This window comes from Oncorhynchus masou, chromosome 1 (genome assembly GCF_036934945.1).
Source record: "Oncorhynchus masou masou isolate Uvic2021 chromosome 1, UVic_Omas_1.1, whole genome shotgun sequence".
NCBI classification, from domain to species: Eukaryota; Metazoa; Chordata; class Actinopteri; order Salmoniformes; family Salmonidae; genus Oncorhynchus; species Oncorhynchus masou.
The window spans coordinates 33,107,895-33,126,846 of record NC_088212.1 but is presented as its reverse complement, the minus strand read 5'-3'; the positions used below and the strand labels follow the sequence as shown (position 1 = coordinate 33,126,846).

Sequence of the window (18,952 nt, the reverse complement as noted above, 5' to 3'; positions counted from 1 at the left end):
TGAATTAGTTGATGAGAAGTAAGACTCTGCATGGTGGATTTATAGATTTGACAGGTTTCAGTGTGTTTAGTATCTCACCACAGTATGGAAATGAGAAACTGGGAGTTTGGCCTTAATTGATAAACCTTGACAAGACACTTATTGTATTAGGCAAATGTGCTGTGACGTCCCAAGACTGGAATATAAGCCTCCCTTGCTAGTGCAGTTGAGGGAGGACTCAACATAACCAACCAACAAAGAGTGCTCTGTCAGTCCTGGGAGAGCAATCGGCTGGGAGACAACTAACCGGTGAGTGTCCGTCTCGCTCTTACACAAACACACACAGGACAGATCAAAACTACATTCAACACCTCACTGTAGTGACTGTAAGGAGCCAGGCCTAACCCTGGCTGCCTCTCCAGTCAGACTGGTGTCATAGACTATACGTAGCATAGTAAATGTAAATCCGGGACACTCAAATTTGTATGATATGTTACATTTGGTATGGTTACATGAGACAGGTTACTTAAGGGAAAAATGAAAGTAGGGTCATTAGTTGGGGTTGATGGATGGATGGGTGTATATCGTGAATGTCTAGAAACCCAAAGGTTGCATGTTCAAATCTAATCACGGACAACTTTAGCAACTTTGCAACTACTTGCTATTTTGCAACTACTTAGCATATTAGCTAACCCTAACCTTAACCCTTGAACCTAACTCCTAACCCCTAGCTAACATTAGACACCTAGCTAACGTTAGCCACAACAAATTGGAATTCGTAACACATGTTCTGATTTTTTTTTTTGCATATTGTACAGATTGCAATTTGTAACATCATACGAAATGGATGATGGACATACACAAATGAATACATACCATACAGAATGTAACATATCATACTAATTAGAGTGTCATGGATTTAAATGTACTATGCTGTTGCACCAGTCAGTTTACCAGAGTGCTGGGAATGGGTAGCCTACTGTAAACTGCCTTTATTCAGGATGCTACTGTAAGACTAGAATAACTTTTTTTGCATGTGCTTCCTGGCTTGTTGTTGGTTTGACTTCCCTTTACTCAGGGTGTATTGGAGCAGCAGAACACAAGGCGATCAAGTGATCTGCCTTTGGCGTTACAGTTGAAGGGTGCAGGACAATGGGGTAGTTGTAGCCAGCGATGGGCTGAATTGAGGCAGGGGTCCTCCTCATGGTGCTGATGGGGCCTGCAGGACTCTCAGGGGTCTTTGTAGTAATCAGTGTTCACATGACTGTAGTGTGATGTAAGGGAAGTTTTTTTTCACACAGGAATGATTTTATAACGTCTACAGGAGTTCAGTTTAGCTGTGACTCCATAGTGAGTTTGATGTATAGTGCCAATGCTGTAGAAACTATCAAGTCTGGAACCTTCTCTCTCTCTAGGGGAAAAATGATGGTAGGCTACACTTCTTATCTTCATTTCAGCTACAATACTCTAACACTGGACTTAGAGCTGAGTGATATATATATATATAATGTATATACCATGTAATGTAAACATGTATTTCAACATTTTGATATATTGTTCTGTAATTTTCATTTCAAATTGCATGCATACACGCACAGAGAATTCAATGTTTTTACAATGTTTGTATTTCCACACAGCGAGTGAATGTTGGATAAGATGTTCTCACCCAGTCTTGTCTCTGTCTGTCTGGTAATTGTTCAGCAGTCATATGATAAGGAAGCAGCAGCCACAGCAGTGATAGACAGGGAAAAGAGAGAGGGGGCATTGACAGGAAACAGACTCTTGTTCTAGAGCTCTGTCCATTGTGCTTCATTATTTTCTCTGCTTACCCCTGCAGTTCAGTGTGAGAATTAGCTTTGTAACATGGCGGACAAACTGACATACTCTAAGGGTAGTAATGGTAGCTATTGGGAAGTAGTCATGTGCAAACAACTAAAAAACATTAGCTAAACACACAAGAAACAAACACCAGACATTCTTTTTTAAGATTGATAATACCCCTACAACAGCCTGCTAAAGAGCAATGGATGGAATACTGGAATAACTAAGAGAAAAGCAAAATGTATAAGCAGTAGGTTATTGCATGAAAATCCTGCTTTAAAATATGTGAAATACAGTTGGATTTCCGGTGTTCATTTATAGAATAGGTCAACTACTGTTAGTGAGAGCAAATATCCGGTGATTGGTTGAATTGCCACAATCGAACCAAAATAACTTAATCTAATCTTGGGAAAGACATTTTGTTCAGAAAAGGCAGAAAATAGTCTCCAGCAACTTTATCAAAAACTTCATAAACTCCCAAAGAGAGAGAGATTATTTTCATTGTGGCTTTAGATATTGAATGGCCTTATGTGCCTGTGCTTCATCTGCAGTCAAATCAGGTTTCCCTCTGACCATCTAAGAGCCTGGAATCAAAGGGCTATACCCTGCATTCTGTTCACCCTACTATTATATATTATTTCAGGATAATCTAATCGCTTTGTTAGGCTGCAGTTTCATTCACTAATATCCTACCTCCACATTTACATAGCCAGGATTGTCAAATTCTGATGTAAGGCCCTATGTACTGACTACTGACATGATCACCCTCAGAGGGAAAATGAGGGAGGTTTCAGTTAAATCTTGTGACTCCAATGTATTTTTCTTAAGTTGACCCAATACGGGTTAACATTGCAAGGACATGAACAAATCTGTGGTCATAAGATGCTTAGCCAGAGCAGACCATGTAAATTACTTCTTTTTAGTGTGACTTTCTGCTCTCCTTTAGCTCCCATAATGTCATAGTGGTATATAATGTCTACACTGTGTCTACACATTGTCAGATTTGAGCTATTTCACAGTAAATGAATCTGGCATTGTGCCTGATATCTAATTACACTGCTCATTTTCCTGTCTCTACCTCATGTTTCCAGCTGATGTTTCCACCTCTGCCTGTTCTCAGTGGGACATGTATTTATTCATACTCTCTGCTGTGAAATAAAGAGATGGAGAGAGTGGTTGTGGGAGAGCAGGGCACAGTGTCTACAGTTAGGTAAACGCTGGTGGACTGGCATGCCAAAGCCAGTTGTAGACTGCTACTTAAGAGTGAGGATGATAATGGCTTGTCTTTCTCCACAGACTAGCATGGGGCAGAATCAAGATAAGTTGGAGGATGAACAGGCCAGCGGTGTAGAAGCAGAGGAGAGGGGGCCCTGCATCGACCTGGAGGATGCAAGTGGGGGCAAGGGCGTTGCCATGGAGGGAGGAACCCCCCGTGAGGAGGCCGGTAATGCCGGGGAGGATCCAGGGAAAGCAGCCGCTGAGAATCTGGATGAAGGCCCAGGCAGCGAGCCAACAACACCTTCGGCAGAGAAAAAAATTAGCACTCAGAAAAGGGTGAGTCCTTCCATGGAGGGGGAGGTGAGAGAGGAAGGGGCTGGAGGAGAGGAGGGAGGCAGGACTGCTCTACTGACTCCACAGGATCCAGACAATAGCCAGTGCCCAGAGAGTCACACACAGAGTGAGGTGAAGGCCAGAACACCCAGACAATCCACCCAAAACGAGAGGGATAAGGAGAAGAAGGAGGGTAAAACTGCCAAGATGTACCGTCGAGATGAGAGAAAAGCTCCACATCAGAAAAACCCGGAAGAAAACCTCTGCTCTGATTTAGGGGAAGTTACTGGGCAGATGTATAATCCAGCTGTGGAGAAAACTGATGCCACCATTTCAATGGGTGAGGCCACCATGGAATACAAGAAGGAGGGTTCTGTAGAAGTTGGCATGGGTGGGTCTAATACGGGAACTACTGATGACGTTGAACAAGAGGGAGGAAGAAAGAAGTTGCCTGTTCAGAAAGACCAGGAAATGAAAAATGGAACCTCCGAGGCAGTTGAGGATGAGAACACCGAGTGCACTGATGGAGCTGTAGGTGGTTTGAGAGAACTGAAGGGTCCATGTAAGACTAAACATCAATCATCATTGAAAAAGACCAAAGGGAAAAAGTGTCTGTCGGTTGTGGGTGGGACCTTGAACCATGACCATCCAACAGTGGGAAAGGTAAAGCCACATGACAATGAAAACAAGGGTGACATTGAGAAAGAGAATAAAGCGTCAGAGGCAGCAAGATGTGACATCAAGTCTGGCCGGAATAATAATCACAAACAAAGTGAGCTGGACAGGGCAGGATCCCCTACAGTTGACCCTCCCAATCAAGGGGACAAAGAAGACTTGTCCATCGTGCCTACAGTAGGGCCAAGCTCTATTTTGGAGAAGCTACTGAAAAGAAACAAAAATGAGGCGTCTCCAGATCTCTCCAAAGTTAGAAAGGTGGTCTCTGTGTCAAGGGACCAGTCTGACGACCATGACCAGCTGAAAACATCTGAGACAAAGCCTCCTCCACAGGGTATTGAGACAGGGGCGATATCAACACCAATATCAGCAGTGAAGGAAACAAAACCAAAACAGGTCGTAATGAAAACAACACCAAAATCATCCGCTGATGTTGCAAAGACAGCTCCATCAGATAAAAATATCCCTGAATTACAGTGCGATGTTGAGGAAGAAACCATGTCGTCATCATCCTCTGTATGTGCAACAGAGAGATCCCCTGGAGCAGAAGTTAACACCAAGCCCTGCCATGAGGAGGATCATCCACAAAGTCTGACAAAGAGTGAGCAGGCAGCGAAAACTGCTCAGGACTCCACAGATATAACCTGTCTACCAGCTTCACTTCTAGAGACTGAATCTGTCACTGAGCGAGAAGCGAGGACATCCTCACCAATGGATGAAGCTGACTGTAAAGATTCAGAGCAGGACTCGGCAAAAACAGTTGCCTCACCCCAAAATGAGGAGAAGACGATGGGGAAACCCCCCCCAGCTGAAACGCAGTCACCAGAGAGCTCACAGAGTCCACCTGTTGAGGGCAGGCCCTCCTCGAGGAGTGATGTCATCGCAGAAAAACCTGCATCTTCCTCAGTGTCTGAGGTCATCACTGAGTCTACAGAGTCTACATCCTGCAACAAAGAGGATGATCAAACCACAGAGCCCCTGCCTTTGCACAAAATGGATGAATCCCCCAGCACTATCCCTGTCACTGAGATTCCTCCATCACAAACAGAAAATATCACTGCTGGGAAAACAACACCTAGCCTATGCACCTCAGAGGCCTTGCATGATGATTCTATGGAGGAGGCTAAGACCAATAAGGACCCTCGTCAAATTACAGACATCCCAGTTGTAGTGATAGAGGCTACCCTGGCCTCGGTGGGAACTGGGATGGCTCTATCAGAAGAAAGCCAAGGGAGTATGGATGAGAAGCTTCAGTCTCAAAATGAGACTCTAAAAACAGAGCCTCTGTCACAGCAAGTCACAGAGCGCACCACTGCAGTACATTATGATGAAAAGTCTACCCAGGACAACGACGAAACTGCCTCAGAGTGTGACAAACACCAGGATACTCCTAAATCGAGGCCTGTTTCTGAACTCATAAAGAAGAACATTCTACTACAAGAAAAGCTGAAGCATCAAGATTTGACAAAGCCATTGGAAGCAAAGCCTGATTGGGTTTCGGAGCAAGCCCAGTCTGTGAAGGTGGCTCAAATGTTGGCGGCTTTTGACTTCCCCAAGAAGTCCCCAGAGAAGGCACTGGAGAGGAAACCATCTGTGAGAAAAGGTAGGAATCATCTGAAATGTGCATTATGTGACAGCCTACTGGAAGTGGGGATGAATAAAGATAATATGGCACCATGGGGATGAATGAGAAATGTACAGTGTTGGAAAAAGTACCCAATTGTCATACTTGAGTAAAAGTAAAGATACCTTTTTAATAGAAAATGACTCAAGTAAACGTGAAAGTCAGCCAGTAAAATACTACTGAAAGTATTTGGTTTTAAATATACTTCCGTATCAAGAATAAAAGTACAAATCATTTCACATTCCTTATATTATGCAAACCAGATGGCACAATTTTCTTGTTATTTTAATTTACGGATAAGCAGGAGCACATAAACACTGACAATTTACAAACAAAGCATTTGTGTTTAGTGAGTACGCCAGATCAGAGGCAGTAGGGATGGCCATGGATGTTCTCTTGATAAGTGTGTGAATTGGGCCCTTTTCCTGTCCCGCTAAGCATTGAAAATGTAATATGTACTTTTGGATGTCAGGGAAAATGTATGGAGTAAAAAGTACATTCTTTTCTTAAGGAATGTAGTTAAGTAAAAAGATGCCAAAAATACACTGCTCAAAAAAATAAAGGGAACACTAAAATAACACATCCTAGATCTGAATGAATGAAATATTATTTTTTCTTTACATAGTTGAATGTGCTGACAACAAACTCACACAAAAATTATCAATGGAAATCAAATTTATCAACCCATGGAGGTCTGGATTTGGAGTCACACTCAAAATTAAAGTGGAAAAACACACTACAGGCTGATACAACTTTGATGTGATGTCCTTAAAACAAGTCAAAATGAGGCTCAGTAGGGAGGTCACACGTGCCTGTATGACCTCCCTACAACGTCTGGGCATGCTCCTGATGAGGTGGCGGATGGTCTCCTGAGGGATCTCCTCCCAGACCTGAACTAAAGCATCCGCTAACTTCTGTGGTGCAACGTTGGTGGATGGAGCGAGACATGATGTCCCAGATGTGCTCAATTGGATTCAGGTCTGGGGAACGGGCGGGCCAGTCCTTAGCATCAATGCCTTCCTCTTGCAGGAACTGCTGACACACTCCAGCCACATGAGGTCTAGTATTGTCTTGCATTAGGAGGAACCCAGGGCCAACCGCACCAGCATATGGTCTCACAAGGGGTCTGAGGATCTCATCTCGGTACCTAATGGCAGTCAGGCTACCTCTGGCGAGCACATGGAGGGCTGTGCGACCCCCCAAAGAAATGCCACCCCACACCATGACTGACCCACCGCCAAACCGGTCATGCTGGAGGATGTTGCAGGCAGCAGAACGTTCTCCACGGCGTCTCCAGTCTGTCACGTGCTCAGTGTCAACCTGCTTTCATCTGTGAAGAGCACAGGCGCCATTGGCGAATTTGCCAATCTTGGTGTTCTCTGGCAAATGCCAAACGTCCTGCATGGTATTGGGCTGTAAGCACAACCCCCACCTGTGGTCATCGGGCCCTCATAACACCCTCATGGAGTCTGTTATTGAACGTTTGAGTAGACACATGCACATTTGTGGCCTGCTGGAGGTCATTTTGCAGGGCTCTGGCAGTGCTCCTCCTTGCACAAAGGCGGAGGTAGCGGTCCTGCTGCTAGGTTGTTGCCCTCCTACGGCCTCCTCCACGTCTCCTGATGTACTGGCCTGTCTCCTGGTAGCGCCTCCATGCTCTGGACACTACGCTGACAGACACAGCAAACCTTCTTGCCACAGCTCGCATTGATGTGCCATCCTGGATGAGCTGCACTACCTGAGCCACTTGTGTGGGTTGTAGACTCCGTCTCATGCTACCACTAGAGTGAAAGCACCGCCAGCATTCAAAAGTGACCAAACCATCAGCCAGGAAGCATAGGAACTGAGAAGTGGTCTGTGGTCACCACCTGAAGAACCACTCCTTTATTGGGGGTGTCTTGCTAATTGCCTATAATTTCCACCTGTTGTCTATTCCATTTGCACAACAGCATGTGAAATGTATTGTCAATCAGTGTTGCTTCCGAAGTGGACAGTTTGATTTCACAGAAGTGTGATTGACTTGGAGTTACATTGTGTTGTTTAAGTGTTCCCTTTTTTTGAGCAGTGTATAAATAGTCAAGTACAGATATCCCAAAACATTACTTTAAAGTACTACTTAAGTACTTTACACCAATATATATTTAAAGGATTTCTATGCTGAAAGAATTTGGTCACCACAGGCTTTTCTGATCCATAAGTCCAATATATACAGTACCAGTCAAAAGTTTGGACACACCTACTCATTCAAGGGTTTAAAAAAAATCAAATTTTCTACATTGTAGAACAATAATGAAAACATCAAAGTTATGAAATAACACATGGAGTCATGTACTAACCGAAAAATAATTGCACAAATCAAAATATATTTTATAGTAGCCACCCTTTGCCTTGACAGCTTTGCACACAGCTTGGCATTCTCTCAACCAGGTTCATGAGGAATGCTTTTCCAACCGTCTTGAAGGAGTTCCCATATACAGTTGAAGTTGGAAGTTTACATACACTATAGCCAAATACATTTAAACTCAGTTTTTCATAATTCCTGACATTTAATCCTAGTAAAAATTCCCTGTCATCAGTAAGTTAGAATCAACACTTTATTTTAAGACTGCAAAATGTCAGAATAATAGTAGAGAGAATGATTTATTTCAGCTTTTATTGCTTTCATCACATTCCCTGTGGGTCAGAAGTTTACATACACTCAGTAAGTACTTTGTAGCGTTGCCTTTTTAAATTGTTTAACTTGGGTCAAACGTTTCAGGTAGCCTTCCACAAGCTTCCCACAATAATTGGGTGAATTTCAAATTCAAATCAAATGTATTTGTCACATACACATGGTTAGCAGATGTTAATGCAAGTGTAGCGAAATGCTTGTGCTTCTAGTTCCGACAATGCAGTAATAACCAACGAGTAATCTAACCTAACAATTCCAAAACTACTACCTTATACACACACAAGTGTAAAGGGATAAAGAATATGTACATAAAGATATATGAATGAGTGATGGTACAGAACGGCATAGGCAAGATGCAGTAGATGGTATCGAGTACAGTATATACATATGAGATGAGTAATGTAGGGTATGTAAAAGAGTGGCATAGTTTAAAGTGGCTAGTGATACATGTATTACATAAAGATGCAGTAGATGATATAGAGTACAGTATATACATATACATATGAGATGAATAATGTAGGGTATGTAAACATTATATTAAGTAGCATTGTTTAAAGTGGCTAGTGATATCTTCCATCAATTTCCATCAATTCCCATTATTAAAGTGGCTGGAGTTGAGTCAGTGTGTTGGCAGCAGCCACTCAATGTTAGTGGTGGCTGTTTAACAGTCTGATGGCCTTGAGATAGAAGCTGTTTTTCATTCTCTCGGTCCCTGCTTTGATGCACCTGTACTGACCTCGCCTTCTGGATGATAGCGGGGTGGATAGGGGTGCTCCTCTGCTGAACAGGCAGTGGCTCAGGTGGTTGTTGTCCTTGATGATCTTTATGGCCTTCCTGTGACATCGGGTGGTGTAGGTGTCCTGGAGGACAGGTAGTTTGCCCCCGGTGATGCGTTGTGCAGCCCTCACTACCCTCTGGAGAGGTTTACGGTTGTGGGCAGAGCAGTTGCCGTACCAGGTGGTGATACAGCCCGACAGGATGCTCTTGATTGTGCATCTGTAGAAGTTTGAGTGTTTTTGGTGACAAGCCAAATTTCTTCAGCCTCCTGAGGTTGAAGAGGCGCTGCTGGCCATCTTCAAGCATGTGTGGACAGCAGATTGGGATAGGGATTGATTGAATATGTCCGTAAACACACCAGCCAGCTGGTCTGTGCATGCTCTGAGGACACGGCTAGGGACGCCGTCTGCACCGGCAGCCTTGCGAGGGTTAACACGTTTAAATGTCTTACTCGCCCTCCTGGGTGGCGCAGTGGTCTAGGGCACTGCATCGCAGCGCAAGCTGTGCCACCAGAGACTCTGGACTCTACATTAAAAATTAAAAAATTCTGCAAAGTTCACTAAGGACTATTTATTTATTTAATCAGGCAAGTCAGTTAAGAACAAATTCATATTTTCAATGATGGCCTAGGAACAGTGGGTTAACTGCCTGTTCAGGTGCAGAATGACAGATTTGTACCTTGTGGGTTTGAACTTGCAACCTTCCGGTTACTAGTCCAATGCTCTAACCACTAGGCTACCCTGTCACCTGTCTCTGTCTGTGTCCTCTTAAGATGGCCTGATTTCACGCTGTCTCTTCTGAACAGTTGATGTAGAGATGTCTGTTACTTGTACTCTGAAGCATTTATTTGGGCTGCAATTTCTGAGGCTGGTAACTCTAATGAACTTATCCTCTGCAGCAGAGGTAACTCTGGGTCTTCCTTTTCTGTGGCGGTCCTCATCATAGCACTTGATGGCTTTTGCGACTGCATTTGAAGAAACTTTAAAAGTTCTAGAAATGTTCCCTATTGACTGATCTTCATGTCTTAAAGTATTGATGGACTGTTGTTTCTCTTTGCTTATTTGAGCTGTTCTTGCCATAATATGGACTTGATATTTTACCAAATAGCCCTATCTTCTGTATACCATCCCTACCTTGTCACAACACAACTGATTGGCTCAAATGCATTAAGGAAAGAAATTCCACAAGTTAACTTTTAACAAGGCACACCTGTTATTTGAAATACATTCCAGATGTCTACTTCATGAAGCTGGTTGAGAGAATGCCAAGATTGTGCAAAGCTGTCATCAAAGCAAAGGGTGGCTACTTTGAAGAATCTCAAATGTAAAACATTGATTTGTTTTACACTTTCCATATGTGTTATTTCATAGTTTTGATGTATTCACTATTATTCATCAATGTAGAAAATAGTAAAAGAAAGAAATCCTTGAATGAGCAGGTGTGTCCAAACTCTTAACTGGTACAGTATATAAATAATTTGTTTACATGTTTTAGTGGCCCTAAACAATGTGGCTCGGGTAAACATTTGGTGTGCTGATAGGATAAAGCTGCTATTTATAATACTTGTAGAATGTGGCTTATTCTGCTAAATGTGGTTTTGTAAAATTATGCCATCTTGTGGCAATTCGAAAAAAAGTCATGAGGTCCATTATTTAAATAAATAAATAAATAAATAAATTCTTGACAACTCTTTTTCTACCCAATTTCGATCTTCAATTCATGATCTATTAAATCTAATTGCTAAAATACCTGAAATAATATTTTGTCAACAGCTGCAGAGGTAGCAGTTATAGTAACACACCACACCATGTGTCTGGATGACATTTGCATAGCTGCAGTTCACCAACCACTCCCATGCCTTCAAATTGTTTAACGTCTGCCATTAAAAGAAAAGATAGAGAGGGGATTATGTCAATGGTTTTTGCTCCACAAGTTTCTGATTTTTGCAGGCGTTAACATTTATCACACTGAAACAATATACAGTATGCTGTATGCATGTATTGTAAACTGGGTGGTTCGAGCCGTGAATGCTAATTGGCTGAGAGCCGTGGTATATCAGACGGTATACCACGGCTATGAGAATGTATTTTTACTGCTCTTATTACGTCGGTAAACAGTTTATAATAGCAATAAGGCACCTCAGGGGTTTGTGATATATGGCCAATATACCATGGCTAAGGGCTGTATCCAGGTTGAGTATAAGAACAGCCCTTAGCCGTGGTATATTGGCCATACACCACACCCCCTCCGGCCTTACTGCTTAATTATACCAGACCCAGCTCTAACAATGATTGGTGGCTTTGGCTGTTGCTCACCTATAGAGTACCACAGCATCAGGCATAATACCCATAAAACATAGCAGTCAAACAAGGAAATAGTTCCAATTGTTTTTACACCATTTTTCCCATAGGGGAATTTATTAACACTTAAAATAAGGGCTGTGTTTCCTGGAGGCTTACACTGGAGTGACGTTTTGATAACTGTGTATCTCTCTAGGACAAAGTGACTTCAATTTATTTGCCTGTATTTACCCTCCAAAAATGAAATGCTAATTTGCTGATAATGTGGCTACTATAAAGAACTACATTTGTCATTATGATCTGGACGAGACTGGCGAATTGAGGCAAATGTAAGAGTCTCTGGACAACTATCTAATAACTAAATGTAATAATGAATTTTGTTACATTTGTTTACATGGACAATTATTTAACTGGCTTGGGCAAGTTTTAAATTGACACTACCACTTAGCAAAGGTGTCGGCTAGAGATGACGTGCAGGAGTTTGCATGAGGTCTACTTCGATACTAATTGTCAAATCTGAGAATAAAAAGAGCTGAATATATCGATAAAAGTCACCTTTTCCGAGAGAGATTTTATATTGTTATCAAAAACGTCATGCCAGGGTAAGCTTACACTAATCACAGACCGTATGTTAGGTGTTCCTTAAATTAAAACGATTGGCCCTATTTCCAGTTTGACCGCTAGGTTTTATGGGTATTATGACACCACTGGGTGCTCTTGTCCAAAAATGCCTGGGCAAGCCATAACTGAGGCGGGGACAGGCGTTGTATCCGGTGCAGCAGTGACAGGGGAAAAGAGAGCACTTCGGCGAGTTGTCAGCAGCTTCAGCTGGATAAACGTTGGGAGTCCTATTTAAGATAATTCAACAGTCAGGGATATTTTTTTTAAAACTTTGATCTGGAAGGTACGTCTTGTTGCTTTATGTTTACTAATATTTTACACACAGTTAGCGACATTCCTGCTTGGTTGATTGTATTCAACTGTGCCGTCTACGCTTTAGTTAAGTGACGTTAGGTTCAGTTAAGAAAGCTAACGTTAGCTAGCTAGTACAGTTAACATTGGCTAGCTGAATTAGGGTCGCCACGTTTTCAACGTCAATGAGTTTGCTACCTACCTAAGTTAGGTGACGTCTGCTAGTTAGCTACCTTGTTTCTCTAATATTTATGATAGCCTCCATGCGGAATGAATGGCCAGTCCAGCAGCCAGTTGGGGTGGGGTATATTAGCCACGACAACGTCATCGTATCTGATGAACCAAACTAACCTGCGGTTCCACTAAAAAGAAGCGGATGAAGACGGTAATGTAATTTAGCGTCAAACTGAACGAAATTAGAGAATTTTTAGGTAACTGGAAAGTCTTGATTCAGAGAGCTTCATTCAGCGTTCAGCACGCAATGTCATTTGGGTGTGTTTGTAACAATTTTGAGTACAATCAAATCAAAGTATTTTGTCCACCGATACAATAATTCCCTGACGGAAGCGCATTGTTCCCGCAGAAGTGTCGTTCATTTTTTTAAGAACATAGTTGCAATGATTGCACCACTTTATTTTAAATGGTTCGAGGAATAGGCTAATAACGTTACTTTTAATTCTGACGGAGCTTTCTTGAGATGAGACTTTTCTTATGTTATGTCTGGAAAAATAATATTCTGTAATTATAATTTGTTTGGTGTAGTCAGGAAGGCCAAGGGAGAAGGAATAATGTACTAGCAAGTCTAACGTTATTTGCAGCTGAATAATACTTAGCAAAAGGGAAGGGGGGGTCAAGGCAAAGCATAGCTGCGCTACCGACACAGCTATGTTTCAATGATCGATTGGGTCAAATTAAGTGGATGAAGATATATTTTAGTGAGACCATAAAGACGTTATTTTGTATCTGATTTATCTGTATTTTTGTATCCCCATAAACATTCCTCTATTGCTTACCTTCTAGCAGCAGCGGGCGCGCGGTGATGGGTCACCATAAATGGCCATGTATAATGCCAACCTACTTGTGTGACTTGGCTAGATGTTTTGAACAGCCATAGCTTTTATCAGCATTTACACTTTTCAGTCTGTTAAGTAGCATTTTGACCTTTTGACAGGCCATTTAGATTTTTACTGGATTTTGGTTTTCAGAACAAAGTGACTTGCCTATAAATTATTAGCCTTGATCCCCCCCCAACACACTTTTATTCAAATAGTTTTGTTCATAAGTAGCTTGGGAGTTCCCTTCCATTGGAGCGTGAGTGTGAGTCGTGGGTGCAGGACTGGCCATTGCTAGCTGTCAGTCTGACCTGAGGGGCGCATGTTAACACCACGGTCATGTTCGGTCTGGATGTCAGGACACATCAACCTCGGGCTGGCTGGCCCCTCAGATCACACTGTCGTTTCCTTAGAAGTCTCTCCCCTGCCTCCTATAGCTCTGCTGGGAGAGGAAGTGGGTCAGAATGCAGAGGGAAATTAAGTGTGAGATGCAAGGAAGTGTTAGGCTACAGAGGATGCAGCAGGGAGAGAGGTACTGAATCCCAAATCACTCCCTTGCCCTTCCATTTGCGCATTCATGTGCGTCTCCACCATAATGCACAAGTGTCCCAAAGCTGAGTGAGTGAACATTAACGAGGGTTATAATTAGATCCTCCAATAGCCTCTTCCGCCAAGCCATCAAGGCTGTAGACTTGCGAGCTAAGTGCTATCCCGACATGCACTGCGATGTGGTTGGAGTTTAAGCAATTTGATACAAAAGAATGGAGAGGTGTGCCTAATATGTCACATGATTTGTTAAATAATAAAACAAGTATGACATTTTAATTCAAAGTGGAACATTAATTGTACCATTCAAGTCACGATGTGTCCCGAAGTTGATTGGTTTATTGATCCCCTTGCCACTCTCTGGAAGTCACCACCCTGGGAGTTCAGTCAGCAACACGTGATAACGAAGGGCCCTCTGAGAGATTTGGTAGGGGCGTGGGGGTGGTTTGGGATTCGTGGAGAGAGGACTCAATGTCGCCGACCCCACTAATACCCCTCTTCTCCATCCGCATTTGTATGAATGGATTCCACGATGAAGGTCCTTAAGAAATTCACGAGAACACAACAAGAGCACACATTTTCAGGTAGCAATTCTGTCTATTGGTAACTTAGAATGCAAACCTCTGTTAACATGTTCTACATTAAGTCAGTGTCAGGTTCTCTGTGCAAGGTGCATCTGAGTCCACATCACCAAGGTGATGAGGTTATGCCTTCCTCCTGAGACGACAACTCTACAGGAAAATTAAATGATTAAACTTTAAATAGGATTTTGATAACGATTGGGAGTACACATAAGCAACTAATTAAGCCTACAGCCCTACACATTACTTTTGGTGGTTTATTCAGCCAATTTCTTACTGCCCTGTGGAGGTGTCAAATCATCATGCACACCTGCTCTGTGCTCAGAGTTCTTGCTGGTTGTTTGTTTGTAGACTAACACAGATTTATTATATTCAGATGTTTTTTGAACCAAACGGGCATGTTTTATATACAGAAATAACACTTGTTCAAATAAACAGACTAGGCAACTTGTAAAAAAAAAAGCATAACAGACAAAAGGTGGTTCAATCATGGATTTAAAGTACAAATATGATTTTTAAAGACATAGGGTTTGTTTAGATATGACTTTCAGAGATTTTGTACACAATGTTACTAAAGATTCAAAGATTGGATTATCACACCCAACACCATTAATGATTCAGTCATGATGCACTATGACAAACAGTTTTTATAACTCCTAACCCTCACACGGGTGCATGATAAATGTATCCCATCCAGTGATTAACAGCATAGCCAGCAGGAGTTTTACATAAGTGCTTAAAATAGGATGAAGACTGTCTCCTTGTTTGTTTAGGCACTTGGACCTTGGTGCTGTAAACATGACCCATCATGGAAAGGTGTTGGCGTCTTGCAAATAGTATCCTCTTTTGTGGGACGTCAAGTTTAATGCTGCGTTTTAGATGGTATGAGATAGACAGCGAACCAGATGTCATTGTTTTTATGAGCACACGTGGTAAATGCCGCCGAGGCTGGCGGTGAATGCCGTCAGCCGGCACGGTAGATGGGACTTGCCGCCAGGTCAAATATTTCAACTTTTGCCATCTGCCATAACAATGTTTTCTACTGGATGTTGATTTGCACTGTTTGTTTACTGAAATCACCAAAGCAATGCATACAGTTGTGCTGGCTTGGTTTTGCCGTCACCCTCTTTCTTGCTTTCTTATCCCGCTCTAGCGACTGGTATGATGGTTTTTGCATCCCTCATCTAAACGCAGCATAATGGTATTTTTGTCCGCTGCATTTCCTTTGCCCTCTTCTGTGTGCTGCCAAACCTGCTCTGAGATTAGTTGAACTTGAGGGTGATGGCAAGATAGCATGTGATGTGTCTAACTACAGTGCCTTCCTAAAGTATTCACACTCCCTGACTTTTTCCACATTTTGTTTTTACTGCCTGCATTTAAAATGGATGTTTTGTCACTGGTTTTCACACAATACCCCATAATGTAAAAGTGAAAATGTGTTTTTAGGTTTTTACAATTAAAAATGAAAAGCTGCAATGTTAAGTATTCAACCCCTAAATATGTTAAGAATACATTTTTCTTTAGTCAGAATAAGTAGGATGGAGTTTTGAACCACAGACTAATTTCTGTACCCCACACATGCAATTTTCTTTAAGATCCCTCAGTTTATCAGTGAATTTCAAACACAGATTCAACCACAAAGACCAGGGAGGTTTTCGAATACCTCGCAAAGAAGGGCACTTATTGGTAAAAGCAGACATTGAATAGCCCTTTGAGCATGGTGAAGTTATTAATTACACTTTGGGTGGTGAAGCAATACACCCAGTCACAACAAAGATACAGGTGTCCTTCCTAACTCGGTTGCCAGAGAGGAAGGAAACAGCTCAAGGATTTCACCATGAAGCCAATGGTGTTTTTAAAATGGTTACATAGTATAAAGGCTGTGATAGGAGAGAAACTGAGGATGGATCAACAACATTGTAGTTACTCCACAATACTAACCTAAATGAGAGTGAAAAGGAAGCCTGTACAAAATACAAATATTCCTGTTTTCAATAAGTAAAACTGCAAAAAATGTGTCAAAGAAATCAACTATGCCCTGAATACAAAGTGTAATGTTTGGGGAAAATCCAACACAACACATCTGAGTACCGCTCTTCATATTTATAAGCATGGTGGTGGCTGCATCATGTTATGGGTATGCTTGTCATCACCAATGGAGTTGAAACTGAATAGAGCTAAGCACAGGCCAAACCTGGTTGTCTGCTTTCCAACAAACACTGGGAGCCATTCACCTTTCAGCAGGGCAATAACCTAAAACACAAGGCCAATTATACACTGGAGTTGCTTACCAAGATGACGATGAAAGTTCCTGAGTGGCCTAGTTATGGTTTTGAAATAAATCTGCTTAAATCTATGGCAATACTTAAATGGCTGTCTAGCAATGATCAACAACCAACCTGACAGGACTGGAAGAATTTAATAAATAATAATGTGCAAATATTGTACAATCCAGGTGTACAAAGCTCTTAAAGACTTACCTTGAAAGACTCACACAGCTGTAATTGCTGCCAAAGATTGATTCTAACATGTTGAATACTTGTAATCAAGGTGTTAAAAAAATGTTAGAATGTTTTTCACTTCGACTTAGAGTATTATGTATAGATTGTTGACAAAAAAATTGACAAATAAATTTGAATCCCACGTAACACGTGTGGGAAAAGTCAAGGGGTGTGAATACTTTCTGGATGCACTGTAGATGTGACTTATTTGGTAAGTGACCAGGATCATGCATGGATTGGATGAGCACACCATTCAGCATGTTTTATGTGGTGTATTCTTCTGGTCAAAAATAATTGTTTCATCACAACGATTGCCCACAGATGTATTTATTTTTTGACCTCATTTAATGGGGTTCATTGTCTTGATGGATGTAACACAACAGAACCTTGCACCTTAATGTGCTGTGATGGTAACATTTAACCTAGGCCTAGGTGGTCTGTCTAAAGCCTGGCCTGATTTTAAGTAGCTTTATACGATTGGTGGTGTGGGCTCTCAAGTCTTGGAATGAAATGGGATTAGTGCATGCTTAGTCGAAGGCCTTCATTTGAGACATTTTACGTCTTTCATTGTTATAGTTTAGGCTAGACCCTGGCAAGATCCTGTAACGGATCCTGACCTTCCAGTTATAAAAATCAAGGTCTTATGGCAAATGCTGACTTGTCCTTACTTGACATTTGATGTGCCATTTGAACATTGTTTGAAATGTCTGACTCGTCCAAGCCTAGATAGGTAGGGAAATGAGTGGATCAGTTCCAGTGTCTCGTCTTTTTGCACTGGCTTTGTCTGTATTTTGCAGGATACATTATTCTTGGCCTTTTGTCCTCGCAGTCCCATGTTTTGTCAAATAATTCAACATTCCATTGAACTGCGCTGCAGACATTGTGCCCGCATGGTATTTTACAACAAGCAGAGCACAGGCCACATGGTCACCCAGGAGCAGAGAGGGGTGAAAAAGCAGCACCTTATCTCATTTAAGAAAAGCGGTGGAATGTAGATGGATTTGGATTACAGTGGTTCACTGTGGCTTTGGTTACAGGAAAGGGGATTTCATGTTTGGTATCTCTCCATGCGTTCTGTGTGGCAAAAGTACATGGAGAGCATTGAGGTGATGGTACAGAAAGAAAAGCCTTGGGACAACATGGATGGCAGACTCTGTGGCAAGAGAGGGGCCTCCACTCCAGTGTGGTGGCTATGTGGTTAATTGTTGGTATGTTATTTAATTAGAGATACTTAATGTGCACTCGCTGACAAACAGATGGCAAACCAATACCATACAGATATAGCAGGTGTAGTTATTATGCATTTCATCATCAAATAGGTTGTGGCTTTGCTTTCCTTGATGCCATAGCCCTTTAGCTCGTCCTGTCAGTTGAGGACGCGAGGCCTAGTATCTGTCAACAAAATAAGCTCTCTCTGCTTAACTTTGTAAATCACTAGTATCCTCTGGGCAAATAGCTTTCAATTGACAAAATTACCAAATGGAACATATTTCATAACTTGTAAAGAACACACACAGTCCTAGTTGAATTCTGACATGTCAGGTGTTTGAATAACATGGTCATTGCTCCTTTCCTTCCTCTGTTTCTGTGCCCTATTTTATTGGCCACTTTTGGCAAGTTCTTCCTCTCTTGAGTTTGAATCCGTACCAACGTGTGATGTGAATATAGCCTAGTGATTGAACAGATTCCAATTTTGATGCTGTGTGTTATGAAGTGGTTCCATCATATTTGGTCCTTTTCTAATTCTGATCTCTTACCTTGGCTGACTTTACCCCTCTCTTCTTCACATATAGCCTGGGTGTGTTGTTGGGATTTCCTGGTCAAATCTAGCTGGTGATCCCTGCAGTGAGCTATGAAATTGAGTGCTTGATAACATCAGCATTGGTCTGGTTCCCAAGTAACCACTATGTAGTGAGGGTATGTTGAAAGAAAATTGTGAAATCTATTTGGATTGACATTGTT

At 41.9% G+C, this 18,952-nt stretch overlaps 1 protein-coding gene across 4 annotated transcripts in view; it reads left to right on the top strand.

Moving 5' to 3' along the window:
• Positions 1-260: 260 nt before the first annotated feature.
• Positions 261-18,952, top strand: part of LOC135542336 (coronin-1C-A) — a 67,173-nt gene continuing 48,481 nt past the window's right edge. Inside the window, exons 1-2 of one of the 4 annotated variants that reach the window (XM_064969235.1) lie at positions 261-288; positions 3,097-5,629. In XM_064969235.1, coding sequence (XP_064825307.1) covers positions 3,103-5,629 — 2,527 coding nt within the window. In that variant the 5' untranslated portion in view covers positions 261-288; positions 3,097-3,102. Of the gene's footprint in view, positions 289-1,116; positions 1,408-3,096; positions 5,630-12,139; positions 12,303-12,614; positions 12,696-18,952 lie in introns of those variants that run through there. The other 3 variants (XM_064969227.1, XM_064969245.1, XM_064969254.1) reach the window with 3 other exon arrangements.